General features: G+C 40.4%; 1 protein-coding gene and 1 pseudogene across 1 annotated transcript; one reads left to right on the forward strand and one right to left on the reverse strand.

Annotated features, from left to right (window-relative positions):
- Window positions 1-1833: 1833 nt before the first annotated feature.
- On the reverse strand, window positions 1834-3324 carry LOC107517205 (annotated as a pseudogene).
- A 10540-nt stretch (window positions 3325-13864) lies between these two features.
- LOC107517204 (olfactory receptor 2Z1) lies at window positions 13865-15713 on the forward strand. Its single transcript, XM_016157664.2, has 2 exons — window positions 13865-13924; window positions 14664-15713. The coding sequence occupies exons 1-2, from the start codon at window positions 13865-13867 to the stop codon at window positions 15711-15713; spliced, it is 1110 nt and encodes a 369-aa protein (XP_016013150.2).
- Window positions 15714-23334: the final 7621 nt, after the last annotated feature.

A 23334-nucleotide genomic window follows, 5' to 3' on the forward strand; every position in this document is an offset into this window, starting at 1 on the left:
CCAAGTGCAGGGATTTGGGGGAAATGGGACTGGATTCCAAGATGATCTCTTCCAGAGTGGTTTCTTACCTTAGCAGATATCAGGTAAAGATACTAGAGAGTAGTAGATGTCTGGTCCTCAGAATGAACATCCTCTATTTCTGCCTTTTCCACTAGACAAGGTGACCCATGACAGTGGAACACTTTCAAGTTCCCATGGTTCTAGAAACAGATCAGTGATATAGGTCAGACATAACAGAGAGAAATAAAAGTAGTGGAGTATAATTGTAAGGTATATGAAACACAGAATTAAAATATCGGATAACAATAGTATGGAACGATTTTTCCTGAAGGTATTTTCACCAGGTCAGCCCCCTGCAACTCAGCTGTCTCTTTGGTAATATCCAAGGTTCACATTTGTGTATCTTTGTATAACACGCAGGCCACTGTCACAGAGAATTTTTAGCATACCTTCTGATCTTGCACAGTCTACACCCAGCAGAAGAATCTTCTTAATGTCCCCCAATTTCTATCCTGCTAGTGTTCGTTGAATGCAGACAACATGACAGGCCCTGTGGTGGGTACCCTAACAGCTCCACAATAAGGTTTGTTTATCCTCACAATAAACACCAATGAGCAAATCTTGCAGCTTTGATACTGGGATTCTTCCTTCGTTGATGGAGTTCCAAGGGTACTCGACATTCCTTGTAAACCATCTCAACTTTCTTCAGTTATCTCAAAAAAAGAATGGCCTAAGAATCTGGCTTGAAACAAATTTTGTTAACAAAGCCAACATAATATTGAACACCAGGATAGCATTTCATACATCAATTAATGTATCGATTTTCTAGGGCTTAAAACAACACAAATTTATTCTCTTCTATTTCTGGAAGCCAGAAGTCTGAAGTCAGTCTCACTAGGCATGTATCAAGATGTCAGCAGGGCCGCTTCCTTCTGGAGGGTCTAGAGGAGCATGTCTCCTGCCTTTTCCAGCTTCTTAGAGGCAGCCTGCATTCTCTGATTTATGGTTCCTCTCTCAAATCACTTCAATTTTGTCTTTTCATTGTTACATCTCCTACTTCTCTCTGTCTCTGACAGTGGGATAATCCCACTGTCTCAAGAGCCTTAATTAGATCTCACCTATCCTTGCCAGGTAAGGAAACATACTTACAAGTTCTGAATATGGATATCATTTAGAGGGTGGGAATTATTTAGTTTACCACCATAATGAGTGAAAAATGAAGTCAAACTGGCAAACTGTTGCAGTTGGTGTGCCGGACTTACAAATTATCTCATTGATTCCTCTGGAATTAGTGTTTCTTTCTGGGTATGTGAAAGAGGTGTACGCCTAAGGCTGCACCTGCACTCTTTTTCTAAAATTGTCTATTGCTTCTAATTACAGCCTTCTCCTCCTTATCAGGACCAAACCTCCCTCTGCAGGCGCCTGAGATTCAATCGGTTTCTGCTTCACCACTTCATGGCTGTGTGGGCTTGGATAAATAACTTCACCTATTAGATGCTCATTTTTATTATATTTAAAGGGAAGGAAAATAAAATCTTCCCTTGCTTGTCCACTCAAAAAAATGCACGTGCATCCAAGCCCTGGCACATCCATACGATGCTCTCCACCTGCCCACAGATAGGTAACACATTCTCAGGCATAGAGGAAGGAATGGAGTTCATCACACAAGAGCATGAACCAGAGACCATGATTGCTTGAGACCAAGCAAGAGAGGGGCTTAACAAATCGGAGAAAACAAATAGCTAGTGTACATTGAACACCCATGGAGTGTGGGTATTTTCCCAAACCTGAATCCTTAGCACAGTCTTATGGATATAGGCATTATTATCCCTATCATATTTTCTCACCACTAAACTGGCCATCAGAGTTGAGGGGACAGAATTTTCTGTGAAAGCTTTTATTTATGGCATTCTTCAGCTCCTTATTCCTGAGGCTGAAAACGATTGGGCTAAGGAAGGGGGTGAAGACTGTACAGGCAGTGGCCATCAGGGTATCACTGTCCATAGAGTGGAAGCCCATACATTTGAGGTAGATAATTGGCAAAACTGTAATGCGCTACCACCCCAGTGAAGCAAGATACACACATGGAGAAGCCCTGTGCTGGCCCTCAGCAGAGGAGAAACTCAAGATGGCAGCCACAATGAAGGTGTAGGAGGGGAGGACAGGGAGAAAGAAGCACATTAGGGGTGTGACACATTGCAATCACACCCGAGGTGACGGAAGTCTTGCTCTCACACACCGACTTTAAGATGGGAAGCACGTGGCAGCAAAGTGACAGATCAGATTAGACCCACAGAAGGTGGGATGAAAAACTGCCAATGTCCCCACCATCCCCAGGACTGAGCCACCAGCCCAGTGCCACATCACGAGACGGGATCAGCCTCCAGTGCTTATAAGCACATTGTAGTGTAGGGGGTAGCAGATGGCCATGTAGCGGTCATAGCCCATGACAGTGAACAGGAAGGAATGAGTCAAACTGAGCATAAAGGAGAAGAACATCTGGCTGGTTCAGGTCACAAGTTGATGGAATGATGGGTGGAGAGCATGTCAGCCAGCATCCGAGGAGTAGTGGCAACAGTGAACAGAATCTCAGAGATGGGGAGGGCACACGGGAAGAGGCACATGAGTGTGTGGAGGCTGTGCTGGCTCCAGATGGAGGCCATGATGAGCAGATATAATGGCAGGTACGGCAGGAAGAAGGCAAGTAGAAACTGCTATGAGAAGTTGGAGAAGCTGATGAGGATGAATTCAGACACCGTGCTATAAGTCTCACTAAGTATGGATGCTGCATCTGGTGAGATCAGAAACAAAAGAGACCAGTGGTTAAAACATAGGCTCTGACATAAATTAGCTAGTCATTTAAAAGCTCTATACAATTGAACAATTTGCTTAGCTTTTCTGGCTCTCACAATCCTTATCAGTGAGATTGATTAAATCATAATAGTTCTTACTATTAGTGTTATGATGAAGATATAATGAGATCAATATTTAAGTGCTTAAGACATAGTTTGCTTACTGGGTTTTTATTAACAGTAACTAAAACAAAGAAAAGATTCCAGGTTTGTAACAACTAAAGACAGGCATCAATGATCAAGGTCAGATACTCTTGAATAGTATGACTGTTCTAAAATATTTGTATTTGGATTTTGGGGTTTAAATTTTTTATTTTTACTCTGATAGTCTTTGTTTTTATTTTTACCCTGATAGTCCTTTTTTATTTATTTATTTTAATTAGTTTCAAGTATACAACAACCCCCCTAATTGCGCCTTCTCTCCTCTGGTTTTCCACCTAGCCAATATATTAATACTAACTGCGTTCCCCATGACCATTTACCAACTACTAATTTGTACTTTTTTAACCCTTCACCCCATTCTTACAGCTCCCCAAACCCCCTTACCAAATTGTCCACCATATTTGTGAGTCTTTTTGATTAGTTTGTTCTTTTTGTCCCTTAGATTCCACATATAAGTGAAATCATATAATATTTATCTTTCTGTCTGACTTGTTTCACTAGGTCCGTCCATGTTTTTGCACATGATAGGATTTAATTTTTTTAATAGCTGAGGAATATATCCCATTGTATATATGAACCATAATTTTCTGATAGTTTTTTATTTGATGATTTAACCCATTCATATTTATGTTAATATTGCTTTAATGGTACTTATTTCTGCCATCTCATTCCATAATTTGCATTTACTACTCTAAAAGAATTGAACGTTTTAAAATAATTGAGAGTACAAATATATGCTAGACAAATCTGTATGAAATGAAAGCTGCAATAGCATTCTGAAAAATGAACAAAATGGAATTTAAGGAAACACTAATCGAAATGTCTTTATTACCATAAACCACTAAGAAACCAGGGTATCTGGAAAAATGGCCTGGTCATGGAAGCCAGCCCAAGAAACTTCTGCCACTGTGAAATAAAACTTTCAATGAGTAATGGTTACAGGAATCTGATTGAAAATGTGCCAACTAGCCAAAGCTGATCATCAAAATGAACAATCACTGTACAGAGGATGGAGGAACAAGCTAAATCATGCCATGAGGAAGCAATCAGACAAGTGTAGAGGGTGGAACATTCCACAGATCAATTGGTCTGGTCTCCATACCAGGGTCATGAAAAGAATGGAGAGAAATCCAGGGAACATAACAACCAGATGCAATGTAAGGTACTAGACTGGGTCCTGATTTAGGTAAAACAGCTGTACAATACTTGTTGTAAGACAATAGAGAAAACTTTAATTACGATATGGATAAATGATTAGCTATGAATAACATTAAGGGATTAGTATCCATTTAGTTATTAATTTTAAGTGTAATCTTGTTATTTTGGCTATGAAGAAAAATATCCTTAGTTTAAATGCATGCTGATTTTTAAAATTATATACACACATACTCCAAGGGACACAGAAGAATATTTTATTAAGTATAGAAGAATATTGTAGTGACCAGCATCATTAATTTATATAACAATATACTCTGGAATATTAAGTAATAAATACAACTTCAGTGAAATAGATATAAAGTGAAATCACTAAATCAATAATAGATAAAAATCATAGATGTTTTAACAGTGTTCTGAAATGTAATTTGTGAATTCTTAATAACAATGCAACTCATAATATTCAGATACTTTTAGATATATTTAGATTCCTCAACAGAGAGATTAAACATTTTTTTAAGCACACAGAGGGCTTTTACAAAAACTGATCTTTTATCAGAACATGAAAACATCTTCTATTAATTCCAAAGTATAAATATAGATTCCAGTGCACTAAAATTAAAAATTGATAAAGAAGAAACAACTTTTCAAATTCCATATGTTTGGAAGCTAAATATATTATTAAAAAACATTTTGTTTCAATAGTAAAACATAAAATAAATTTTAAAATATTTATGCTTAAATAATGTGAGAAATCAAATATCAAATTTTAAAATAAAAGAGTACTTTGAAGGAAATATACGCCTTTAAATATATTTATCAAAAACTTTATGAAGAAAAAATCATGCTTAATAAAACCAAAATCAAATTATTGGAAAGGATTAATAAGATAGAAACAATAAGAAGATGCTGATAACGAAATATGAAATTAAGATTGGAAAATGACAGCTGAAATTTATTGGATTTCATTAACCAATGTCACCATAAAAACAAACAAACAAATAAATAAAATAATTAGGAGCTTTATGTGACACATATAACATTTACTTTTATTGTTACATCATGAACCCAACAATGAAATAGATTTTAAATTATGAAAAAAAATTAAAAATGAAAAGTAAAATAAAATTGGAAAATGACTACAGAAGTAATGAACATTTTTAAAATTAATAAAAATAGTAGGAAAAATATAAGTTAAGAAATTTGAAACAATAGCTAAAATAAATTCCTAGAAAAATCTAAACTTTCAAAACTGGAAACTCAGATAAGTTTTAAAGAAAATGAAATGGTTAATCAAAGACTATTTTCTGTAATATCTTTGGCCCCAGTGGGTTTACAACTGAACTCTCCTAAACTTTTAAGGAACAGTCAAGGAATATCTTATACATGTTCTTCAATACATCTATGTAAAAATAGATGGAATTTCAATTTAGATGGTCTATTTGAGATCCATCTATCACACAGTGTTTTCTGGGGATCTCTTTTTGAGGCTAGCATAAGAATAATGTCATCTTGTTTTCGTACAGCATAGTTGGCTTCTATGTAACTACTAATTCAGAATCTTTTTCTGTCTGATGTTAGGTAATATGGTCTTCTAAGTAATTCCCATAAATTTTGTTTCTACCATCTGGAGAAATTATTCAAGGAAGGTTGAAGGTGAGGACAGAGACTCCATATATCGGAATTAATTGTCTGGCAACTTGGAAGAGTTGGGGAAATAACGATGAAGACCCAAAGAATATACCAACTTATAAATATAGAATTAGCTAAATTTATTATTGAACAAAGATCCAGAATGCATGCATGTAGCCTGCAAATGCATACAAGGCTATAGTAGATTTTCAGCTCTTTTTGTACAAAATTAAAGCTATAATAATATGTATCCTCCTCCTTTCAGCAAACAGTCCACAGTTATTGAATTTACATTGGTATTTTGTATTAGTCAGGCTTTTACAATTTTCTTTCTTATCTGATGTTTTGACATCTGTTACAGACCCTAGAGATACTAACCTATTTCTAGAGATAATCAACAACTCACCTGGGAGCATGCCTTTCATATGCAAAGCAGCCTATATCCCAACCATCTCTCTTATGGGCTCTTACACTTCAAGCCACCGGCCCAAATCGCCCCAAGAACAGGTTATAAACACCTAGGAAAAATTGCTCCAAAGCCTGCCCAAATCATTCAAATTAGCTAACACTAAACCTGCTCACCCTACCTTACCTGTTGCTTCTCACAGAGACCATGTGAAAGATTCTTGCCCACAGCGCCTCTCTCTCTTTCTGCCTCCTGACTGGCCCTGGTGCTTCCCCATGTGGCCCTGCATGGTGTGCCAGGCCTCCTGTTTCCAAGGATCTGTGAGTGAAAACTTCCTTGATGGCAGTCATTTCTATGTCTGTGGGTCTTGCCATACCTGATTAAAACAAGACCTGGTCTGGTCATAAAATAAATAGATAAATCATGGGATATGATGTACAGCATGGCGACTGTGATAAATAATACTCTACTGCATATTTGAAAATGGCTAAGAGAGTACATCTTAAAAGTCCTCATCGCAAGAAAAATTCTGTAACTATGTGTGGTGATGAATGTTAACTAGATTTCTCGTGGCGATAATTTTGCAATATATACAAATATTGAACCGTGTTGTTGTGTAACATATCAGTTATACCTCAATAAGATACATGTCAAACATATTTACATTAAACTCACTCATCCTGTTCTTTATTATTCTTCATCAGTACCTCGCACTGTTCCCTCTGACAATGCATCTAGTCACATCTTACACTGTTCATCAGTAAAGTTAGGTTAAATTAAGTTTCCCACAGATTTAAATTGTCTGGTGCTGGATCTTTCCCCAACAGATTAGAGGAGGAAGCCGTTCCTCACCACAGTCCCCTGTCTGGACTCTAGAGACATTGTAGGTTGAAGCACGATTCATTTTGAGATTTTTGAATACCTTACAAAACTAGCTGAGGCTTCTGCATTGAGCAATATTGGACAGGGAGGTTAATGGGGGTCAAAGGAGTGGACCCCCTTCTTTCCTGTGGTTATAGCAGAGGCATAAGGCCAGCCTGTCAAGGTAGATTAAAGGTCTCCCTTCCTCAACTCCTCGTCTCACCCGTTTCCTGCAATCTAGGTGGAAGTTTGGACCCTAGGACTTGGACCCTAGGCTTCCATGCAGCCCTCCACCAACGTACCTGCCTTCAAGCCAGGCTGCAGCCTGCTCAGCTCTGAGCCGTCTCCACTTAGCACAGCTATTCTCACCCCTTCAAACCTCCTACATCTCTCTTTTTTCTTACTCAGCGTGGAGACCAAGATCTCTAGTTATATGAATTTCTCTGTGCCTTTCCTTGATGTGGTACATGGATGTGTTCATAGAACCAGAAAAACAAATACAGTCGTACATAGCCTTTCAATAGTGACTATATTCCCTATGCTGTATAGTGCCAGATGGGTACTAGAGTAATTGGGGGGATCACTTCATAAATTGGATAAATGCCCTGCCATTGTGCTGTATACCTGAAACTAATTTCTAAAATAACTAAAACAAATATAACCAGAAAAAAAGTACAGTCGTTTCCCCCTTATCCTTGGGGGATATATTCCAAGACCCCCCCAATGGATACCTGAAACCATGGATAGTACCAAATTCTATATTTACAGGCATACTTCTTTTATTATGCTTCATAGACGTCGCAGTTTTTACAAATAAATGGCTAAGCTGATTAGAACCTAGACGAGGCATGTATACTGGGAGCAGTCCAGATGGTAGGTGTGCGTCCATAACCTTGAATAAAAAATCATGTTTGGTGAGGCTATGCCTCTTGGCCTTCCGTGCCAAATGCTTGGGTTTTCTCCCACCACTTTAATCGATGATATGCTGTCTGGAGATAAACACTAAGGCCCTTCTCATTTCTTCAGTGACCTTTCCAAGGTCCTCACAGGCACCAATACCTTCAGTGTTTACTAATACCTCTTGTGTCTGTGAGTTCTGTGAGCATCCTCAGAGAATACGGATTTGAGAAAGGAATTAATCTCGATTAGGTAAAATAAGGAAGTTGAGCTATTTTTGGCTATTCTTCCAACATCACAGCTTTATTATTTCATTCAGAAGAGATTCTCTGAAGGTCAGTAATGTTATTTTTGTGTGTGTGCATATGTGTCCATGCTGAAAGAAAGAAAGAAAGAAAGAAAGAAAGAAAGAAAGAAAGAAAGAAAGAAAGAAAGAAAGAAAGAAAGGAAACCTCATATCCCCTTTTCCCACAATAGGACAAATAAAGACTTTTGAGCTACTTGACATAATTGTTTGAGTTTAGATTCTCTGAACAGTTCAATTATCCACCACAGTGCTTCCCACTTTCCTGGAAATGGGAATTGAGAAATGTATCTCCTGGGGTGATTCATCCCGAGCTCTAGCTCCCATGATTGTTAATTTTCTCTCTGACAAAAAAAAATGAAGATAAAAAGAAGCTTTCTGATGCAACACTGTCCCCTAGAGCCTCTATCCTCAGACAATTTTGTCAGTCACCCCATAGACCAAGGCAAGATTCATTAACTAAAGGTGCTGGATTCCAGCGAAGTTTTATCAAGAAGGCATCCAGGATAAGAATTGAAGTATGTGTTGGGGCTGGGAGGGGGTCTCTCAGACCCTGACAAGTAGAGGCAAGAGTCTGGAACCCCACTGCTTGTGAGGCTTTCTGGGATCTGGGCATAATTAGAGAGGAGTTATTGGTGGAAGGAAAGAGCCCAGGAACTGATAGTTTTATAACTCATTTTCATAATCACACCAAATTTGAGTATATGCAGGCGTTTGGAAGGAGAGAGATTGTACAGCCTCTTAATCTTCTTCAGTTCACAGGTGGGCATCCGATTATGGTTTTTTCTGTTGATCAGCACTGCTATGAGCCTGAGCATGCCAGATGCTGAGGGGAGATCATCTGTTTTAAAGTCCATACTCGAACTTGTATGGAAGCTGCCGATCTGGGAAGACCTTGAGTTGATCATTGCTGAGAGACTGGACTTAAGACATGCTCCCTGGCACAGCCCAGAGACACTTTCAGCTCCCTTCCAGGGACAGTCTAAAAACTGACACCTGAGGTAGTTTCAGAGATAAAATCAGATTAGCTTGGAGAGCCAGAGCAGAAAGCATCAAATCTCTGTTGAACTATCAGAGGAGAGAGAATGCATGACTTGGAACCAGTCAGAATAGGTTCAGCTGCCAGCTCTGCTAGTCAATCCCTTTATCACCTTAGACGTGTCATCACACTAATTATTTTCCTCACAGATTTTATTCATTCAGAAAATGCTAATGGAGTGCTCGCTACGCACCTGGTGTGCTGTGTGGGTGGGGGTGAGAGTCAAGCAGACAATAAAAGCAAAAGTGCTTTGTGAACTGGGCTCTCAAGCCACTCATTATTTGATTACCAGACTGGCCAAGAGAGAGAAAGGCAGGGCTGAAGTGTATCTTGACGGGCCAGAGGCACTTTTGCTTCTGTGGACTTCTCCCTCCATAAATAATAATAATAATAATAATAATAATAATAATAGCATTAAAATTATATTTTCCAGCTTGTTGTTGGTATAAGAATACTTAGAGTCCAGGTTGGATAGAGTTATGTTTTTCTTCTGAATTTTAAAGAAATCAAAACACTTTTGTGAGCTTCCTGTGTCTGATGGAGAAAGGGCTTATTCATGGTCCATCATAGGTGAGAGATGCTGTGAAGGTTTTATTGGTAACAGGGAGTCAGCTAACGCAATGCCTCTTCTCTCATCTTTAATTTTCAGCAAAGGGCATCAAACCTGAAATGAAAGCAGCAATGAGGAAAAGTGAAAAGAAAGAGTTTTAAAAGTCAACTCAAAAGAGCTGCTGAAGAGATTCTTTGACCTAAGGTGTGATCTTAGGACACGGAGATAACAGATCCTAAACCAAGACTTGCCTTGTCCGGCCCTGCCTGTCTGACTGGAAAAGGTGGGTTTAGTGGTGGAAACTGTCTTTTTTCTAAACTGTCATGAAGGAAGAAGGTGCACAAACCCCAAGATAAACTATGACAAAAGGATTATGATCTTATTGGAGAAGCTGCTTACGGGAGATTCCAAAATCCAGAGGTGGAATGTGCTGCTCTGTGGATTCATCATTAGCAAAGGGACCACCTGGTAATTCTGGATGGAAGGTGAAATCGGGGAAATACAATGTTGAGTACGTGAGGGAAGGAAGGGGGTCTTTTTTGGATAAGACATTGAGGAGATGCCATATTATCTTCAGAGGTAGAGAATCTGAAGTACCAGGGCCAGTGATAGTGAGTTCACATCATTTTTTCAGACCAATCAACACTTCTTGGAGGTAAACCAAAGTCAACATACATGATATCTTCTCAAAGAGGAGACTTATTGGCTGTTGAACAATCAGCTGAGATGACCACTATGTCAGAGCTGGATGAATGACCGGGGATGGGGGGGTGCCAGGGCAAGGAAACCCAAGAAGACACTGGACCCCACAGCTGGTGAGGTGGTTTCTGTTTCAGGCCAGGCAGTAGGACAATCATCAAATTCGGGACATACACAAAATGATTGGAGCAGGAAAGTCAAAAATTTACTTGGGGAAGCAGGACCTGAACAATTCATTACTTTTTGTTGGAAACGAAGACATAAAGGAAAATGCAAGATCTCTGGAGTTACACCAGCTGTTGTTTAAAAATTGATCCTGCCACTTGTTTTCGGGGTTATCTTGGGTTGGTGAATGAGATTCCTGAGGCTGCTGTAACAAAGTACCACAAACTGGGTGGCCCAAAACAATAGAAACTTATTATCTCAGAGTTCTGGAGGCCAGAAGTCCAAGATCAAGGTGTCGATAAGATCAGTTTCTTCTGGAGTCTCTGAGGGATAATCTGTCCCATGCCTCTCTCTTCGAGTTTGGTGGCTCTGGCAACCCTTGATGTTCCCTGGCTTGTAGCTGGGTCACTTCAATCTCTGCCTCTATCTTCACTTGGCCATCTTCTCTGTGTCTCTATGTGTCCTATTCTCATAAGGACACTAGTCATTGGATTTAGGGTACATCCAAAATCCAGGATGATTTCATTTTGAGATCCTTAACCAATTACATCTGCAAAGACTGCCTTTCCAAATAAGGTCACAGTGTCGGGTACCAGGTGGATGTGAAATTGGGGACAACAGTATTCATTCAATCCAGTATAGTCAGTTACTGCACTTCTTTAATCTCTGTTCCCTTTTCTATATAAGGCAGGTAATAACAGTTACTGGTAAGAATCAAATGAAAACATGCCTGTAAAATACTTCCAATTATCCAACCCAAAATGTCAATTATGCCAAAGTTGAGAAACCCATGATCCATTCTCTGATCTTAGCATGGTGCCCAGGGTATAGTAAATGCTTAATAGAAATTGGCTCTTTTTCCTTTCCTTTAGGCACCAGGTGGGGTGAAATACGGGTGAAAAGAAAAGAACCAAGTACATTATCCACTCAAAAACCCTCTGACAAGGCCTAATGGGACTGTCTGGCTATGCCTTGGCCCCAAAGGATAGTGACTAAAAAACAAACACTTCTCTATACAGAGATGTGGAGTCATCACAATTCTCCGGGGACTCAGGTTGGAATTAGTTTTACTAATATCTCCGTTTAAATATATCTGAAAATTCAGCTTCACAGATTAATCTCTAGGCCTTCATGGGGCATGAAGCTCATCTCTGCTGAACGACCAAGTCAATGGACTCAAGACACCTCCCAGAAGCTCCATTCAAGGCTAGAAAAGGGTGATAGATTTTAGTTGAAGGGTTTCTCAACCTTGGCACCTATCGAAATTTGGGACCGGATCATTCTTTGTGGTGGGGCCATCTTGTATACTGTAGGTTGCTTAGCAGCATCCTTGGCCTCTACTAGATGCCAGTGACACCCCCAGTCATGACAACTAAAAATGTCTCCACATTGCAAATGTCTCCTGAGTGGGGAAGAGAACAAAATCACTGCTGGTTAAGGATCACTGAGTTAGACTAATAACAGGGGAAATGTCGTTTCAGAGGAGCATAACAGAATAAACTTGAATTGATGAGTTTTTGCCATGCAACTGGACAAGCGTTACAATGTTGAATAATGTCAACAAAAAAAGCTAGTCTGTGTTAAGCAATCTTATTATATTCCAGACACTGAGCCAAGCATCAGACATACATTATCCTACAATAGGAAGGGGTTTTAGAAGTCACCTAACCTCCCTATTTTAATGTTTACATTTTCTTTACAATATGAATAATAGTTGTGGATTTAAATCAAGAAATTACCATATGGTTGTCATTGTGCTAAGCTCTTTAGTTCGTTGTCTTGTTTAATTCTCATAGCTACTCTTATGAAGGAGGTATGATTTATCAACATAGACATATGGGAATACTGAGTCCCAGAAAGGTTAAATAACTTGCCCAAGGTCACAAAGTCACAAAGTCACAAAGCTATGATGAAGCCGAGTTGACATTCAAATCTTACTCTAAGCCCAGGGTGTATTCTCTTAATTGTCTGCCAAAGAATCTGCACACACCATATTCCTTCTCTTTGGAATGATCTTTCTTTCTCTATCAGCCTAGAAAATAACCCCCACCCAGCTTTTGAAACTCAGCTCAAAGGTCTCTTCTTCTGCAAAGCATTTTCTGACACACACACACCCCAGGCAAAGTTGGGCGTTAGACCCCTGGGAACCCCCAGCACAACATAAGTCTTTGTTGCATCCATTTTCTGATAATTCTAAAGTGATTCACTAACCTACTTACTCCCCATATCAAACCCTAAGTTCTTTGAGGGCAATGTTAAAAGATGTTTTTATCTCCAGCTCATATATCATGGATTGAATAAGACAGACACTACCTCATGAAACTCTCTGTTCCACTTTGGTCTACGTCTTGCTAGAACCATAACTGGCCTATGTGATTTCCACCCACAGGTAGAATCAGATAGTTATGTCTTTCCTCTCTTTCTAGGACAGTTAGATTTTGAGGGCAGCTCTTGCCCGTCCAGAGCAGCTGTCCTCAACCACATCATCCAGAGATATTTTCTCTAGTAAGTTCCTATATGTGCACTCTATTTATATTTTCACATTTATTTCTATTAAAGAGTATATGGTTTACTTGTTTATTTGTTTCTTTTATCTCTCATGAGAGCAGGAAACTTGTCCATCCTTTTCACCACTGTGTAGCTAATGACCCCTTCAGTGATCAGCAATTAAGAGGAGTGAATGAAGAATAGTTGAGGACAGGAAAAGGAAGAGCCTTGGTATGATGGAAAGTCAGAATAGGCAGTAATTTAAGATGGGCTTAAATGCCAGCTTTACTGTGGCATCAACGATGGAAAGAAGGGGGTCGTCAGCAGTTAGGCAAGGATAAAACCCTTTATCAAGTTTCATGATTAGAAAGACTAAAGTCAGAGAAGATGAAAGATATCCAAGGTAAGTATTGTCAATGATTTAGGTACCAGGTCTTGGGTAGGCAACCTCCCAACACTAACCCTTCTTGTTCTCTAAGCAGCCTACCTCCTTTGGACATCTGGTAAAGCAGACCTCTGCAAGGATCTATGCGAGGCTGAACACTCTTGGTCATAAAATGCTGGCTTCTCGATATTTCTCTATACACTCCTCTGCGCTTCCCCATTGATGGTGGCAGCGGATGCCCCTTTTGCCGGGAAGTTCTCAGTGTCAGAGATGACGTGTGTGAACAGTGTTCCAGGACAATCTGAGTTTTCATGCAAGGTGCAGTTGAAGGTAAGAAGGTCAAGTGTAAGTATTCTTTGTTAGGTGGGGACAGTTCCTCCTGATTCTTCATCTTTCTTGTCCACTGCATTCATTCAGCAAATTTTTGTTGAGTACCTAATATGCACTAAGTGTAATGTTCTCCACCCCCATCTATGAAATTAAACTTTAAAAAGATGGATAATGCTCCAGACAACTTGTCACCCACAACCTGACCGTTTGATTTCAGCCTCTGTTACTGATATGTCCCCTTATAGATGCTTTGGATCCACAGTCAAAATGTTACCCCACCTTTGACACTTCCCAGACCTTTTCTCTCCCAATGATTTTGGAAACAAGCCTTTTTGTGTGGTTTTGGACTTAAATTTTGATCCATCACCATCACTCCTTAAATTTTGATCCATCATCATCACCCGTATCACCTTTGTTCCAATATTCCACTGGGGCTGACTTGCACTCTCTAGCTTGGGGACTGACAGTTTAACTGTAAGTGTTGGTGAGTAGTGCTTATCTGGAGGGTGGAGGCAAGATTTTAACACAGAAATAGCAAAGGCAGGGTGTTATGTTGCTGTTCTCCATCTCCTAATAGAGCAGACTGAATCAATCATGGTATATTTTTTCCTACTGAGACGGAATGTGCTCATCATTCTCAAGAGACTCCAACAGCCACCATCAAGTCATTGCGGTTGGCATGTAAGATGGAACTACCCCCCACTGAGGCTCTTTGTCACAAATCCTGCTCCTCCTGCAGATACATGATGCCTTCCAGAGGACGAGGGGATCAAATCAGTCAGTGACCTCAGACTTCACTCTCATGGGGCTCTTCGGCCACTCGGGGCCACATTTGGTCCTATTCTCCCTTGTGGCAGTGACATTCACCACAGGTCTTCTGGGCAATGCTGTCCTGCTCTTCCTGATCCACTCAGACTCCAGGCTCCACACACCCATGTACTTTCTGCTCAGCCAACTCTCCCTTTTGGATGTTGGCTTTCCACTGGTCACCATGCCCAAAATGGCAGCTAACTTCCTGCAGGGTGAGAATTCCATCTCCTTTGAGGGTTGTGTGGCTCAGATGTTCTTCCTGATGCTATTGGGTGTCTCCGAGGGCGTCTTACTATCCCTCATGTCTTACGACCGCTATGTCGCTGTGTGCCACCCCCTGCGTTATCCCGTGCTCATGAGACGCCAGGTCTGTCTGCTCATGGTTGGCACCTCCTGGTCGTTAGGTGTTCTTGTGTCCTCCATCCAGACCTCCATCACCCTGCACTTCCCCTACTGTGCCTCACGCACTGTGGACCACTTCTTTTGTGAGCTGCCTGCTCTCCTGAAGCTCTCTTGTGCAGACACCTCTGCCTATGAGTTGGCACTATCCATCTCGGGGGTGCTGATCTTGCTGCTGCCCCTGTCCCTCATCGCCACCTCTTATAGCCACGTGTTGGGGGCCGTTCTCCGCATGCGCTCAGCCGAGGCCCGACACAAGGCCTTCACCACCTGCTCCTCTCACATCACTGTGGTGGGGCTCTTTTATGGGGCAGCTGTGTTCATGTACATGGTGCCAGGAACCTACCACAGTCCACAGCAGGACAACGTCGTCTCTCTCTTCTACAGTCTCGTCACCCCCACACTCAACCCCCTCATCTATAGCTTGAGGAACCGAGAAGTTCGAGCAGCTTTGGCCACAATCCTTGGCAGAACTGGTTTCAGATCAAAGAGAAGACATCGCGGGGGACGCTGGCGCCCTCCCCACATAGCTGAGACCTTTCTTTCATTTGCAGTTTGTGTGGCGCAAGGCATTCTATGACCAGCTCCCTTCCTCCCAGAATCATGTTTCCTCTTGTATATTTCTAAGAAACAGACGTAGCAATCCTAATCACTTAAACAAAAGGAGTAGCTTGGTTTTCATTCAGTTTTAAACAAGGAAGTTTTTACTGCAAGCATGCCAACCCAACATCGGAGATGGATCCCAGTTCTTGGATATTTTGGCCACCTACTAGTGTCCTGCCTTACGCCCATTCTTAGACATTTATGTACCGTAAGTGACAGGTCTGACATCCAACCCTTGCATTCCACACAAGAAAGAGGATTCGGGGACTAGTGCTCTGACAGTGATGATTGGATAGTCCCTGCCTGTGTCGGTCCTTAGCTGTGTCTCTGTTTGAGTCGTGTGTTTAGGATTTACATAAACGGAAGACTGTTACCCAGGAAGACTCTGGTGGAATAGCCCAAGCACGTGTTACTTTACTGTCTCAATTATTATAGACCAGAGATGTAACATGGTGAAGCTCACTCTTGTCTGAATGTCAGGGCCATCTAAGTTTGGAATATGCCATTTTTAAACTTCTATTGCCATTACCAATGGGAACGTGAGTTAAGATTTTTCAGTCGAGGATTTCCAGGGAAATGATACGACCCTGTTCTTTATCTTTGCAGAGATGTTTCTCTAATACGTCTTTGGATCAAGAGTCAGAGCCATGTCAATGCATAGAAAGCCTGAGTTGACATGTCATCCTAAACATTTTGAATGGCAGGTGCCAAATATGAGTGGTGGTAGAGTATATTAAGGAAAGGGGTTGTGGAGCGGGAGCTTTTAAATATTCAAATTATGCAATCAAAAATCCCACACTCAACCTCAAGCTTTATTTTTAAAGCTGTCTGGGACCAGTCACTATAAGCATCAGGAATGATACATGTAATATATTACCATGCAGTATAGTAGCATAGCTTTACTAAGTATAAATCTCCATAATACTGTACTACAGTCTTAGGGATGACCAATACTGGAATTTATGTGAGCAACAATTGTGCTTTTATTTGTAAAGCACCAAGGCTTTCTGCTATCTCAGCATATACCCTCAACAACACTGTGAGCACATACCATTATTGTCTTATTTACAAAGAAACTGAAGCACAGGGAGTTTAGGTAACGTGTCCAAAGTCACACAGTTGGAAAGTAGGGGAGCTGATATTCAAACCTAGGTTGTCTGAGTCCACATTTCAGAATTCTTCCAGCTGTCAAATGACTTCTGAAGACTATAAAAGAAGTTTTAAAAATCAAAGTAAGGAGATACATCATGGTGGCAATAATTCTGCCTCCAGCTTGTGTGGTCGCTCTGAGGTCATAGGTGGGCAAGTGAAGGTCAGAGGCAAAACTGGAAGCCCTTATGTTCTTGTTGCTCCAAGAATTGAGCAAGTGAGTGGAGTGGGGAGGGGATGTTTCATACAGTTTTCCAAACTAGCAAGATTAAGCCAGAAGGAACTTGATTTTTCTCTGTCGCCCTTCCCTTGGATTTCTACCCCTACTCCTCCCAGATCCAGTAAAATGTTCCTGAAATTCCAAGAAATAGACTCAAAGTTTAAAAAATAATCTTAAAATACTTTTCAGAAATATTCCATTGTGTTAGGTTCAAAGAGGGGAACATAGACAAGAGTAAGATTCCATAGGGCTGGTTGATTTTATTAGATATTTCGTGAACACTAGAAGGAGCGAAAGGTTTTAAGCCCTGCTCAGTGGGAAAACCAATGCCAGCCCTGGTTCTGTTTCTTCCTCTTCCTTCATCTACCACGCTGACCTTGTCAGAAGGACTGGCTCACCTTTTTCCTTCTCTTCTTCCTTCTCACACACAGTTGAGATCCCTAAAAGATGAACAGCTTCGTCATAAAATGCACACACTCTTTGTTGTAATAAATAGCGCCAAATTACCCTGCAAAGATTGAGACCCATGGATGAGAGTGTTCATTTCCTCAACTATGTCACCAACATTTTAAATGATGAAACTTCACATTTTTGCCAGTTTCCTGGGGGGAAAGTATATTCCTTGTCGTATAACTTTCAGTGTTCCTGATTTCTAGTGTATGTGAGCATCTTTTCATAAATTTGTCAGCCATTCAAATTTCCTTGACTATGGGTTTTTTGTAATAGTATGGGAAGAAAATCATGAAAATACTAATCATAAGAAACTTGGCGTAGAGCATATACAGCATGGGTATGCGGGACAAAGGGATAATTCATGTCCTTTGGAGGGATGGAGTGGGACAATACTAGATTGCATCATACACACTGCTCATAGTGGCATGTAATTTAAAACTTATGAATTGTTTATTTCTGGAATTTTCAATTTAATGTTTTTGAATTGTGATTGACCCGCGGGTGACTTAAACCGCAGAACAGGAAACCACAGAGGGGAGATCACTGTGTTAATATCAGACAAAGCGGGCTTGAAAGCAAGAATTATCAGAGAGGAAGAAAAACATTTTGTAATAATAAAAAGGTCAATTCATCGAGAAAATGTAAATGTTGTGGATGAATTCATTCCTCAACCCTCTTCAAATAGATCCCTGACTCTTCTATGGTGTGTATTTCAAATCAATAGCTAGGGGGAGCTAGCATTTCAAAATCAAGTACGTCATTCGCAAGATTCTCCAGAGACATATTTCTCCACAGGGGATCTAGCCAGAACCAGCTACCTTTTCCTCATCAGAGTCCCGTAGTGCCTGCCCCCATTCTGCAACTTCCTGGGAGATTCTGAAAATAATTGAGATCTAGGGATGAAAAAAAAAAAAAAGAATGAAGCAGACTTTTGCTTCAAAACACAAAAGGAGAACCACAAAATTGAAATCAACAAATGTTTAAAGAAATGACTACCAAATGAAATGTTAAATCAACTTCACTAATTGTTGGCTTTAGCATTTATAAAAATGCCAATCTTGCCCACAAAAGTTTGCTAAGAGAGTAGATCTTAAGCGTTCTCATCACAAAAATAATGGTAAATATGTGAGGTAGTGGATGTGTTAATTAACTTGATTATGGTAATCATTTCACCATGTATACATATACCAAATCACCACATTTTACCCCTAAATATATATCATTTTACTTGTCGATTATACCTCAATAAAACTGGAAAAAAGGATTCCACCTGAAAAAACAAAAGAAATTCATAAGCAAAATAAATGTTGTTACTGTTGTTGTTTCAATCCACTAACTTTTGAGAGAAGAGGAGGAGGACCTGGGAGGCCATCAGTTGATAACTGAAATAACTGGGGTGGTAGTCACATTTCCCTGTGAAACCTCAAAACCATCAAGAAGACGATCAGATATTCAGATCCGTATGCACTAAAGTCAATCATGATAAATCCCTTGAAGTTTAAGCTAAGAATACTACGAAGTCCCATAATTATAAATCCATTTACATAGAATCTATTTTGTTCTTGCTTTTTCTAAAGTGATATTTACTGGTATGCTTTATAAGATATTCTATATTATCTCTGTAGTAGATGTATGTAATTTATGAATAAGTATGGCTATATGGTTCAAATGGTTTTTCTTATAAAAGTCTGTGTCAAAAAGTTCAGAGACCTCATCTAGGGATGAAAGCCATGATGAGATTCTGAGCTGGAGGAGAGCACCGTAGTTTTGCCACAATGACCCAAAAGTACCAAGGGAATTCTGACATTGCCAGAGCCCTTGAGCAAAGTTCCCCCCAGAACAAGTACCTTAGAGATCGAAGTTTCTCACCACCCCAGGATTAGCAGAAGTGGAGGAAAAGGAAAAAAAAGAAAGAACCAACAAGTGTTGTTTGGTTTCCTCAAGAGACCACATCTAGCAGTGGTTCCATTTCTGGCAGACAATAATTTGGCATCTGTTTCCCTAACGAGGCACTCAAGTCTTCAGCCTAGATTTCAGGGATTGTGGTATGAGCACTAAATTTCACTCCTGAGGGACCGCGGACCTACTTCTCCATCACTCAAAGGCCCAGACCACATTCTCCATGCAGTCCAGCTCACCACTCAACAGATATCTCCAGATCCAGAAGGCAGAGATATACGGGTCACCCTGGGCTTAGTGTCTGACATCATAGCTCACCTGCCAGCTGAGCTATGGAGAGAGAGGGAAACAGGTGGAAACAGAAAGAAAGAGCAGGAGATCTGGAGTCAACCAAACCTGCTGTGTGACCTTGGGCAAGTGACTTTTCCTCTCTGAGCCCTGACTAGTCTTCATATTGTATAAACGGGACCAGAAAGTCTTCATATAAGTACGTTGTGCTGGCTCCTATATCATAATGTTTAATAATAGCAGGCTTTGGAACCAAAAAGACTGAGCAATTTGACCTCCCTGCACCTCAAAGTCTTCTAAAGAATAGGGATCATATTAAAATAAATGAAAGAATGGAGAGGAAACTTCAGCTGCAAAGGCTAAAAAAAACCCGAAAAGTGTGTGAAAGGTTACTGTGTCAAGGAAGAAGGAAACTTCCTTCTAGGTGGAGTTTGAATCTTGTGGAGATGGAATAACCATGAGAGACGATGAGGAGGAGCAGGAGACTGTCAATGGCTATGGACTGATTTTTTCTGCATACTCTCGCAGGGTGCGTTTCCCAGTCAGGACGCGGGGAGGCGCTGATATTTCGCCACTCCAGGTTTTCCAAAAGTCTCTGAAGATGTTCAAGACCGGAAGAAAAAATTAAAAACCGTAGTCGATGTTTGAAAATATAAACACAAGGGTGCAAAATAAAAATCAAATGTTTGAATGAAATTTCTTCTTAAGCTAACATGATGTCAGATTCATTCATTTTTGTCTTTAACGTTTCCCCCAAATGTCATAGGTTGGAAAATTATCTGTGGTTAGTGTTAGCCGTTCTCCGTTTGCAAGAATTCCTGTAGACACACATAAGTAAATGAGTTTGTCATGGCACCTAAGTAATTTCAAAATAAAAAGTATAACCATTCTTTCTCCTTTTTAAGCAGAGAAAGAAATAGATTTATTGTGGGTGCTTTTTAATGTGTTTGCTATGAGCCAGAGCCCGACCCTTGAAAGCACAGGCACCCAGGAATTCCCCGCCCAGCCTCCTGCCTGAGCACATGCTGTTCCTTTGGCCTGAATCACTCTTCCCTTCCCACGTTGACCAAACTAAACTCTCATTCATCTTTCATGTCCCAGCTCAGGGTCCCTTCATCAGGAAGTCTCCTCTGACCACAAATCGGGCCTCCATTACCTTCTCTCTTAACATCATATGCTTCACAGACCAAGTTATATTCTAACTATACATTTAAAATTTGTGAAAATATTGGATTTCCATCTGTGTTATCCACTCAACTCTGAGCAGGGCGAGGAGTGAGCTTTCTTCATTTTGCCCAGGGCTGGGCGCATAGTAGGTACTCAATAACAATTGAATAAATGACTGAGTGAATGAACAAACAGGTGCAAGAACATGTAGACCTGTTCTTGTATGGTTTTTCCACTCGATTCAAAATTCATATGATCCCATTATGAAAATCTGAATACTGGCTCACATGGTCTTCTTTTAAACTCATGCTTATTATTTCAACAGCCATGCCTGTCCTCCTGGCAGTCCTCTGTGCCCAGCCCCAATGCTGAGTAGTATTGAGGCAGCAGAGAAAGCTCAGAACAAGCCACCTTTGAGAAGTTCTGGTCCAGGATGGGAGCACTGAGCTGGATACAGACACTCCCAACCCAAATGCTTAAGGGTGGACCAAAGCAAGGAGTTGGTGAGCAGTGAAGGACAAATGTCCTGGAAAATTGCCCGGACTTGACCTGGAGAGCAGAGTATGAAGAATTATTAATCTGGAGAGACTGGAGCCTTCCTAGCCGAGGGAATGCATATGCAATGGTCCTGCGGCTTGAGAAAGCATGATTTTAGAACAGAGAGAATGTGGAAACTGACACATTCGGTAAAGGGGATTGGCAAGATCAATTGAAGCTATGTTAGAAATGACCCCGATGCCGAGCAGGTAAGGTTGGACTACTTCCCACAGCCAGAGAATAGACCAGCATAAGCCGTTGTTAAATTGGGGCAGGCGAGTTGTTCCGGTGAGAATCAGACAGGGTTGCTAGGAAAACAGTGAAGCAGGTTGTGCACTGCACTAACCTCAGGGGGGTGCCCTTTGCACAGACTACAATGAGAAGGATGCTTACACACACGCAGGAATTATGCCATAGAGTGGCAGGCACTTCATGTAAGGAGGAAACTGAAGGATTTACATTCGTGTTCATTTTTATCTTCCAAATTTAAAAAAATAATAATATTAGAGAATGGAAAAAAGACTTGAATATTTGAACACTTCACCCAAAAGGATATACAGGTGACAAAGAGGCGCGTGAAAAGATGTTCAACATCATTAGCCATTAGGAAACTAAAAATTAAAGACATGATGAGATAGCGTGACATGCCTATTAGAATGGCTAAAATAAAAACACTGACAACATCAAGTGCCAACAAGAGTGCGGAGCAACCAGGACGCTCATACGTTACTGGCAGCGATGCAGAATGGTGTGGCCACTCTGGAAAATGTTATGTGAGTTCCTTGTAAGTTAAACTTACACTTCATGTAACACAGCAGTCTCACTCCTGGGTATTTACTCTGAAGAAATGGACTCACGTGCGTATGAATATTCATCACAGCTTTATTCGTAATAGCCCAAAGCTAGAAACAACAAAAATTCTTTAACTGTCAAATGCCTAAAGAGATAGCAGTCCCTCCACACAATGGAATGCCACTCGGCCATGAAAGGAAACGAACTGTTAGCACACGCGACAGCCCGAATGGTCCTCAAGAGAATTGTTCTGAGCATAAGAAGCCAGTCTCAAAAGGTGGCATACTACATGATATGATTTACACAACATTCTCAAAATGACAGAATCACAGGGGTTATGTTGACCAGATGATGGTCGTCAAGAGTTAGGGAAGCAGGGGGTGACTACGAAGGGACAGCAGGAAGAAGTTTCTTTTGGGGTGATGACACTAGTCTGTGTCTTGATTGTGGTGGTGGTGGTTACATGAATCTATGCGAGCACCAAAATGTCAAAGCGTTTCAAAGCACTTGAATGCATTTAAAACTTGGCGAACTCTAAATAAAGTCTTTAGTTAATAGCATTGTGCCAAAGTCAATGTCCTGATTTTTGTAATTATACTATAAATATATAATTATATATAATATTCATCTATAAATATAAAGTATATAATTATATATAAATATATTATATAATATATAATTATATAGCACATATATATAATTACATAATTGTAAGATGTTTTTATTGAGGGAGGCTGAGCAGAAGATACATGGGACTGCCCCATACTGTGTTCGCAACTTCCATGTGGGTCTAAAATTATTTCAAAATTAGACATTTTTTAAATAAAAAAGAAGGCGTACTTTGCTAACATGTTTTCTACTTCGCTAGGTAGATTCTTTAACTTTCAGCCTATTTCGATGTGCATAACAGTGCCCATATGCCAAGACAAGTAGATTTAAAGATTGTATTATCCATTTTTTTCTCAACCCATCATCAAAAATAAACCTGTGGCATGAAAGGCCACAGGTTGATCCCAACGCCAACTAAAAAATGCTGGCGAAGACTCTTCTACCTCGAAAATGAACTCTGTGCCAGCCACGCCATGAAGGAAAA

This window comes from Rousettus aegyptiacus, unplaced genomic scaffold (assembly GCF_014176215.1).
Source record: "Rousettus aegyptiacus isolate mRouAeg1 unplaced genomic scaffold, mRouAeg1.p scaffold_m13_p_16, whole genome shotgun sequence".
Taxonomy (NCBI): domain Eukaryota; kingdom Metazoa; phylum Chordata; class Mammalia; order Chiroptera; family Pteropodidae; genus Rousettus; species Rousettus aegyptiacus.

What these genes read in the sequence shown, in the direction of transcription:
- LOC107517204 (XM_016157664.2), top strand. Translation starts at nt 13,865, where the DNA reads ATGACGTGTGTGAACAGTGTTCCAGGACAATCTGAGTTTTCATGCAAG. An exon ending in CATGCAAGGTGCAGTTGAAG is followed by an intron (nt 13,925 to 14,663) that starts GTAAGAAGGTCA and finishes CTCCTCCTGCAG; the next exon opens with ATACATGATGCCTTCCAGAG.